Raw genomic sequence first — 9926 nt, 5'->3', positions numbered from 1 at the left:
TTGTAACAAATTAATAAATTGATTATAAAAGTGTAACTGAACCTTTTAATTTAAAAGGAAAACTAAGCTCCGAATTTGTTTTAACACCACTAAGGAAAATGAGTTTTGGAAGAAGAAAAAAAACATAACGAGTTTCAAACGTAGAAGAAAGAAAATATATTAGTGGATTCAAAAATGTTTTATAAATATAGGGAATATGTAAAAGTGTAAGTTAAAAATATTAAAAGATTAATTAATATGATGTTATTTCATGTATTTAAAACAAAATAAAGAATTGCTAAAGCAAATTTAGTGAAAAAATTAGATAACAAATTTTAGTAATGATTTTTTTTTAAATGGTGTATATTTTTTTTACTACACGGTAGCAAAACTCTCCTTCTAATTGACAAGTTAAAATAAAACCATCCAGTCGGTGGCTAATTTAATCTGTTTTATATAATGATTATATATTAAAAAATATAATAATAAAAAATCAATTATAATATGCTTCGTTTTGCGTTCAACTATACAGAATCTGCACCTGTTATTAAATAAAATAAAATATAATGTAGGGTGGTACCACACCAGAAGCTTCTAAAGTAGTTTCTGTGATCTTTACCCAATTTATCATACTTTTTTTTTACTTACTTCGTCGGCATGTGGCCAAAACACACTTACTAGAATATGTTAAGTGGTGATTTATAAATACTTGTATCATTGTTGAATTTCATTGAGTAAGTTTTATGTTGATCATGGTCGTGTTCTCATAATGATCTTAATACTTTATTTCATCCAGTTTTTAAATTATGTATAATTTATTAAACAACCTCTCTCTCTCTCTCTCCCCCTCTCTCTCTCTCTCTCTCTCTCTCTCTCTCTCTATATATATATATATATATATATATATATATATATATATATATATATAATCTTAGTTTTTAGTTTTTTTACACATTTTTTTCTTTCTTTTCTAATTATTTTACCTTTTAATATTCAAATTGTAATTTTCTTATCATAACCTTATGGTTATATTCAAATTGTGCATTATTAAGTCAATTAAATAGTTTTATGTCTAACATTTAATTATTTATACTTTTTTAAATATTTTTTATTTATTATCACATGACTGTCAATTTTAAATGTTCAAACGCAAAAATCTTTCATTTAGTAAATAATATAAAAAAAATATCTTTATTTTTTCTATATGTTCCTTACTTCATTTTTGTTATTATTTATTAATAAAATATTGCAAAGACATGTGTCATCACTTGCGGAGGAAGTTGAGATTGACCCGCAAGTCTTTGTCTTTAGAGATATTTTCTTATATGCTCACAGCCAACGTCACTTTTGGTGTGCAACGTTCATGTTTGTTTCCAACATTGCTTTTCTCTCTCCACAACCACCGATTTTGTGCTTTAATTTTAAGGTTTTGTGCCACACTTTTTACGTGAAGTACTCCTCAAGCTAAGGAGGGTTAGTTCCATCATAGGCTCTATAAATAGAGCTTTTCTTTCATTCAGAAGATATAATCAGAATCATTTTTCTTTCTTTCTCTTTTCTCCTAGTTTCATTCTCTCTCTCTTTTCCTAAAAATATTCTGGGTTTATTTATTCTCTTTTTAAGAGATCCTTGCTAGTTCTGAGATCCTCAGAAATTCTGAGAAGTTCCTATTGTATCCTGGGGGCTTGCGTAATACACCGCGGATAAGTCCTTAAGGACAGTGATCTACACGCCTTAGGAAGTATATTGTTCGTGATCTTTATTCTACTTTTGTCAGCTTTTACAACAATCTTAAGGACTTATGGCTGACAACAACAACAACTCAATCCCGGAGAATCAGAATATTGTTTCCGGAACTCAGACGGTCTTCGCGAAACCTTTCCCGGATGTATCAAAAATTGAAGTCTTCTCTGGTCAGAATTTTCGGCGCTGGCAAGAACGCGTGTCAACCCTCTTAGACATGTACGGAGTCGCTTTTGCTCTTTCATCTTCAAAACCCGACTCCAGTCTCCCTCCAAATTCAAAACAAGTTGAAGATTGGGTTCATGCAAACAAGGTATGCCGTCATACTTTACTTAGTGCACTCTCTAACGATTTGTTCGATGTATATTGTTCCTATAAGGAAGCGAAAGAAATTTGGGATTCATTGATTCTCAAATACATTGCTGAAGATATAGTTAGGCAAAGATTCATCATTGGGAATTACTATCGCTGGGAAATGGTTGAAGATAAGGACATAAAGTCGCAAATTAATGAGTACCACAAGCTACTCGAAGATATCAAAGCGAAGAACGTTCTTCTTCCAGATGAGTTTGTTTCAGAGCTTCTGATAGAGAAACTGCTGCCTTCCTGGACTGATTACAAGCAACTACTAAAACACAGGCACAAGCAAATGTCACTTTCAGAGCTGATCACTCACATAATTATTGAAGATACCAACAAGAAAGAATGTGCTGTTGTGAGGGCCAAAGCATTGTCTGCAAAAGCAAACATGGTAGAAGACAAACCTGCTCCAAAAAGGTACGAACACAAACCCGATCACAATAAGAAAAATAATTTTCGAAAATTTCGCCCCAACACATCTAACCCCACCTTTAAGAAGAAAGGAAATTGCTTCGTATGTGGGAAGCCGGGCCATCATGCACCACAGTGCAGGCGCAGAGTAAGAAACGACAATCCTCCTAAGGCTAATATAGTTGAAGGAGATGACATTATTGCTGCGGTCGTTTCTCAAGTAAATCTGATGACAAATGTGAGCAAGTGGGTGGTAGACTCCGGTGCTACCAGGCATATCTGTGCAAATAGAAGTGCCTTTACCTCTTACACTAGTGTAGGGGATGGAGAAGAACACGTCTACCTCGGTGATTCCAGGACCACTCCTGTTCTGGGAAAAGGGAAAGTTCTTCTCAAACTCACATCTGGAAAGACTCTGGCCTTGAGTGATGTGCTACATGTGCCATCAATCAGAGTTAATTTAATCTCTGTAGCACTATTGGGAAAAGTGGGGGTTAAAGTGTCATTCGAGTCTGACAGGATTGTAATGACAAAAAATAATGTTTTTGTGGGGAAGGGATATTGTGATCAAGGTCTCTTTGTACTTAACATTTATGAAAATATTAATGAATCATCTTCTTCTACTTATATTATTGACTCATATGATATATGGCATGCTAGATTAGGACATCTAAATTCTTCCTATGTTATGAAATTAAAACAACTAGGATTAATTAATATGCATGATAAACAGAGTAGTAAATGTGATATATGTGTAGAATCTAAAATAACTAAGAAAACATGTTTTGCTGTAGAACGCCAAACTGAATTGTTAGGGTTAATTCATACTGATCTAGCTGATTTGAAACAAACAATGTCTAGAGGAGGTAAAAATTATTGTGACCTTTATAGATGATTATTCTAGATACACCAAAGTATACTTAATCAAACATAAAGATGAAGCCTTTGATGTCTTTCTTACCTATAAAGCAGAAGTAGAAAATCAATTAAATAAGAAAATTAAGAGGATTAGATCAGATAGAGGTGGTGAGTATGTGTTATTTAATGACTATTGTGTTAAAGAAGGTATCATCCATGAAGTAACCCCACCATATTCACCTGAGTCTAATGGAGTAGCTGAGAGAAAAAATAGAACTCTTAAGGAGATGATGAATGCCATGCTTATTAGTTCTAGTGCACCTGATAACCTTTGGGGAGAAGTCTTGCTTACTGCGTGTTTTTACAAAAATAGAATACCTCATAAGAAAATTGGTAAAACTCCGTATGAGCTGTGGAGAGGTTATCAACCTAACCTTAAATATTTAAGAGTGTGGGGGTGCCTAGCTAAGGTGATGTTACCCGATCCTAAGAAAAGGAAAATAGGCTCTAAAACCTTTGATTGTATGTTCTTAGGCTATGCTGAACATAGTGCTGCCTATAGGTTTCTAGTTCTTAAAAGTGATACACTTGAAAGAAATTCTATAATGGAGACGAAAAATGCTGAGTTTTTTGAACATGTTTTTTCTTTAAAGGTTAGTGAGACGTCTCAACGTATAGAAAATAATAATAATAGTGATGTCATGTGTGAGAAATTAAGAAGAAGTAAAAGACAGAGGAAGGAAACTTCATTTGGTAATGATTTCTATACCTATCTAGTTGATAATGATCCAAGTAACTTTGTAGAAGCCATTAGTGCTCCTGATGCAAAACAGTGGGATAAAGCCATTAAGACTGAAATTGAATCAATTCAGAAAAATAATACTTGGACCTTAGTAGATTTGCCTAAAGGAGCAAAACCCATTGGTTGTAAGTGGATCTTTAAGAAAAAGTATCATCCTGATGGATCTATAGAGAAGTATAAGGCAAGATTAGTAGCAAAAGGTTTTACTCAAAAACCCAACATAGATTACTTTGATACTTTTGCCCCTATGACTAGGATTTCCTCTATTCGAGTTCTGTTAGCCTTAGCAGCAATCCATAAGCTAGTGATACACCAGATGGATGTTAAAACTGCCTTTCTAAATGGTGATTTAGAAGAGGAAATTTATATGACTCAACCTGAAGGGTGTGTTGTACCTGGTCAAGAGAATAAGGTATGTAAACTTTTAAAATCTTTGTATGGATTGAAACAAGCACCAAAATAGTGACATGAAAAACTAGATAATGTATTGCTATGTGATGGTTTTTCACCTAATGATGCTGATAAATGTGTGTACTCTAAATTTGAAAATGGTGATTGTGTCATTATATGTTTGTATGTGGATGACATGTTAATATTTGGTACATGCAATGAGATTGTTACTAGAACTAAACTGTTTCTAGGATCGAACTTTGAAATGAAAGACATGGGTGAAGCCAACGTAATTTCAGGTGTTAGAATCATAAGGAAGGGAGATAGTATATTACTATCCCAAGAATAATACATTGAGAAACTTCTTAAGAAGTTTGGGTATTATGATTTCAAACCCGTGAGTACCCCTTATGATGCTAACTCTAAATTAATGAAAAATAGAGGAGAATCATTATCTCAGCCTCAGTATGCCCAGATAATTGGGAGCTTACTGCACTTGATGAGCTTTTCTAGACCCGATATTGCTTATATAGTAGGTAGACTAAGTAGGTACACTCAATGTCCAAATCAAGAACATTGGGATGCACTTTCCAGGCTTATGAGATACTTAAGAGGTTCAATGGATTATGCCATTGAATATAGTGGATTTCCCGCTGTACTAGAAGGGTATAGTGATGCTAACTGGATCTCTGATTCAGATGAGACAAAATCCACTAGTGGTTATGTATTCACACTTGGGGGTGGTGCGATTACATGGAGATCTTCCAGACAAACTATTATTGCAAGATCAACAATGGAATATGAGTTTGTCGCTCTTGAGATGACTGGATGTGAGGCTGAGTGGTTGAAAAACTTCTTAGCAAACATTCCACTAGGAATGAAACCAACCCCATCGGTGTCAATACACTGTGATTGCCAATCGACAATAGCTAAAAACAAGAATTACAATGGAAAGAATAGACATATCCAATTGAGACACAATTTGGTGAAGCAGCTGCTAAAGAGTGGAACTATTTCCATTGACTATGTGAAGTCAGAACGGAATCTAGCAGATCCTCTGACAAAACCCTTGGGAAGAAATATGATCTTAGAAACATCGAGGGGAATGGGACTTAAGCCACTAGCAAACAAACAAGTGATGGTAACCCAACCTTTGTGATTGGAGATCCCATGAATAAGGTTCATATGGGTAAAAACAAGTCATTTGTTAGTTCTGATAGCACTAATTTGATTTCAAATCAAATATGTCCCTTCCTATGGTGTGTGTGTGTGTGAAAGTGTTAGAGACTGCATAATTGAGAGGTTAAACTTTGTAATTAAACAAAGTTTTTAATGATCTTCATATCCCTTACGGGTGGTGTATGACTTGCAGCATACACTTGATGAAATCACCTATATGAGTGTCAAGTGGGGCCGCTTGCATGAGATCTTGGCATGATCTCTAGAGCACTCATGAATACCGGGCACGCGCATGGCCTAGTAAGCGCATCACAGCGATAACAACAAGGATTGTGGGGGTGTACTATGTTTGATAAACCTCTAACACACTCAAGTATCTTTGGTTCATATAGCTTGCTATACCAACTATACTGTGTGTTAAGTTTTTCTTTCTAGGACTGGTTCATATAGCTTGCTATACCAGCTCTGATGCATTACATCGTATAAAACCCAGGATTTTTCTTCTTTCTTTCTTTCAATCATTGTTTCTTATCTTTTGCAATATGTGGGGGATTGTTATTATTTATTAATAAAATATTGCAAAGATATGTGCCATCACTTGCGGAGGAAGTTGAGATTGGCCCGCAAGTCTTTGCCTTAGAGATATTTTCCTATATGCTCGCAGCCAACGTCACTTTTGGTGTGCAACGTTCATGTTTGTTTCCAACGTTGCTTTTCTCTCTCCACAACCATCGATTTTGTGCTTTAATTTTAAGGTTTGGTGCCACTTTTTACGTGAAGTACTCCTCAAGCTAAGGAGGGTTAGTTCCATCATAAGCTCTATAAATAGAGCTTTTCTTTCATTCAGAAGATATAATCAGAATCATTTTTCTCTCTTTCTCTTTTCTTCTAATTTCATTCTCTCTCTTTCCTAAAAATATTCTGGGTTTATTTATTCTCTTTTTAAGAGATCCTTGCTAGTTCTGAAATCCTCAGAAATTCTGAGAAGTTCTTGTTGTATCCTAGGGGACTTGCGCAATACACCGCGGATAAGTCCTTAAGGGCAGTGATCTACACGCCTCAGGAAGTATATTGTTCGTGATCTTTATTCTACTATTGTCAGCTTTTACAACATAAAATCCATGATAGTTGGTATTTTATAAGTATTTATTGTAAAAAATGTAGATAATAGATATTTTAATATTTATTTATAAGTGAATTGAAAATGTATTATATTATTCGCATACTGGTTAAAAAAATAATTTAATTTATATTTTATTTAATTAAATTTAATTTAAAATAAAACTAATTTATATGTTATTAGATTAAATTTAATTAAAATTAAATTTTAATTTATATTTGATTTTATTTATATTAAATTATATATATGTTTTAATTTTATTTTAAAAATATATAAAAAATATATTTTTTAATATTTGTATGTATTCGCGTATACTTAAGGTGGATGTTTTTGAAATAGATACCCGTGTATCTTCGGTAAATATCGGACAAATTGTGAATAAATTTTTATTCCGTAAATTGGGTTGCAAATAAACATTATCATATTCGATTCGACTCGTTGTGATGTCTAAACTCAAGTGTATTTATGCTCTCTTATGTCACAAAAGTTGTCTTAAATTATTGGCAGCTACTTTTTTAAAATGAAAAACAATTTAAATTTAAATCACACATACAAGCATAGTTTTAATACTTACCACCTATTATTAAGTTGGTGAAAAAAGTTATTGAGTCAAATAATACGCCCTTTCAGATAATTAATTTCAAAACAGTCATTTTATTGAAACCGTATCATATTAAGGTCTATTTTTTCTTAATATTTGTATTTAAAGAACTTACTTGATGTAACAGATATCTATTAGATTTATGTTAAGAATATTTAAAAGTAACAATTACTAGTTTAATTTGAAAAATAATTAAAGTGTTAAAGTTTAGTAATAATAATAATAATAATAATAATAATAATAATAATAATAATAATAATAATAATTTTTCAAAATCGTTCTTAAAAACTTAACAAAAAATAATACAAACGAAAACATTATAAGTTATAAAGTTCATTCGTATACTTTATATTTTTATGATAATAATAATAATAATAATAAATTAATGATATATACAAAATGGTTGGTTGAGAGAACAAGTTACGTTTATCCATCTTTATTATTCTTATGAAAATTCTAGTATCTCAAGTCGAGTTGACGATAAAGAGTTGACGACAAAGTGAAATAAATTCTTGAGTTTTATGAACTCAAGTATATTTGTTATTAAATATTAAGTTTATTCTAACAAAATTTACTTAAGCATTAACTAATTTTTCTACTCAAATGCGTATGCCTTTTTTCGAACTTAAAAATGGAAATGTCTAACGTAGTTGCAAATTTGATAATTTTGATTCATATAATATTGTCTCAATCGAAGAGTTTAGCATACTTTTTATTTTTAGAACAGACGCATAATGATTAAAAAATACAGTTATGAACACGATAACTAAATTGAATTTATTTATTTCGTTTCTACATTAATTTTTGAATTTTTGTTTTAAAATAGGTGGCTTATATGTACCCAAACACTGGTCACATCAGAGAAACAATACTTGATTTGAATGGAAAATAGAGGTGCTGGGTGGGTAGTAATCGGTCAACTCACCCAAAACAAAGTCCATGGAAAAATAAAATACAATAAAATAAAAAAATCTTTGGGGTCTACTTTAGAATTTAAGTCTGGAAAATGATATAAAGATAGGTTTAATGTCTCAATAGGTTCTATTTTTGTTCAGAATTTGAAATAGGTCTCTTTATTTTTTGGCGTCTCAATTGAGTCCTTATTTTTGTTAATTTGATGCAAATAAATCATTTCCGTCAATTTCATCAAACGGCGTTAATGAATGTGTGACGTGGCCTGAAGACAGTATTGACACGTGTAAGGCCACGTCACACATTCATTAACGTTTGATGAAATTGACGGAAATGATTTATTTACATCAAATTAACAAAAATAAGGACCCAATTGAGACGCCAAAAAATAAAGGGACCTATTTTAAATTCTGAACAAAAATATGGACCTATTGAGACATTAAACCAAAATAAATATAACACAAAGTAAAAAAAAAATATTATACAACAAAATAGAGAAATAAATAAAAATATGTATAACATAACAGAAATACTATTAATTTTTATCGCAATTTTATTCAATGAAATAAACAGGTTAGTTTTACTTAATTACTGATTTTGATGTCTGGTATCTCATTTCTGTAGGTTTGAAAAAAAAAATCATATGATTCGATAACTTTTTTTATGAACACAATTAAAAGAAAAAAAAATCTAAAAAGGAAATTGAAATATACTTTTGTTCTTATAGACAAGTAGTATGATCATAATAGTAACTTAAATGTTTCCTGTGACTGAAATCGAATTTTTTTTAAAGGAAAAAGATAATTTAAATTATTAAGAGAATTTAGAATTTTTATGAATTAAAAAAAATATAAAAGGATTATATATATATATATATGCTTGGAATACTTTGGTGAGAAGGAAGGCGGCATGGCTCTCACGGTTGTACTCTTACACATAATAAAAGTCATTCATACAATTTTAATAATGTCTAGGCAACATCCCTTTCTTCCAATAATTAGTAAAACCATTTAATAATTCCAATTTCAACCCATCATGAATCACTTACTCTTTTGTATATCCTTACATGTAAATTCAACTATACTTTAGCAAAAACATTTCTCACATATAAATATCATCTCAACCAGGTTTGATTCATATAATTATGTTCATGGTCCGTTAAAAGATGTAAAATCATATTATAATCCCAAAAACAGAAACTAGACACTCAATTGATGCTATAGAAATATTTTGAAGAAGGAATGAAACATGGCCTCACGGTTACGCTCCTTTCACATGTAATAATTACGAATTAGGAAAATGGATAAACTCAAGCCACCAACCAAGCATATGTATGGACAAAAACTTTCACACAAACACCGTATTTATAATCAGATTTGCAAACTGAGTGCGGACTGAATGAGGGATCTAGAGAAGAAAGTTTCAGTACGTTTGAGATACAAGAATTGAAGTTAGGGTTGGAGAGAGATTCGAGAGAACAAAGTTCGTGAGTGTTCGAGCAAACAGACTTGATTTGGAATTAATGAAACCTAATTTTATTTTTTCTTAAAAAAATGAACTTTTAGATCCGT

General features: G+C 31.6%; 1 protein-coding gene across 1 annotated transcript; it reads left to right on the top strand.

Moving 5' to 3' along the window:
* The first annotated feature begins 1780 nt into the window (after nt 1–1780).
* LOC148203089 (uncharacterized) lies at nt 1781–8335 on the top strand. The gene is made up of 3 exons (XM_088106683.1): nt 1781–2766; nt 4409–4565; nt 8270–8335. The coding sequence occupies exons 1-3, from the start codon at nt 1781–1783 to the stop codon at nt 8333–8335; spliced, it is 1209 nt and encodes a 402-aa protein (XP_087962809.1).
* The last annotated feature ends 1591 nt before the right edge of the window (nt 8336–9926 follow it).

This window comes from Vigna umbellata, chromosome 2 (genome assembly GCF_029865625.1).
Source record: "Vigna umbellata cultivar VRB3 chromosome 2, Vumbellata_1.0, whole genome shotgun sequence".
Taxonomy (NCBI): domain Eukaryota; kingdom Viridiplantae; phylum Streptophyta; class Magnoliopsida; order Fabales; family Fabaceae; genus Vigna; species Vigna umbellata.
The sequence above is the reverse complement of the archived record's forward strand: the minus strand, read 5'-3'. Positions and strand labels throughout refer to the sequence as shown.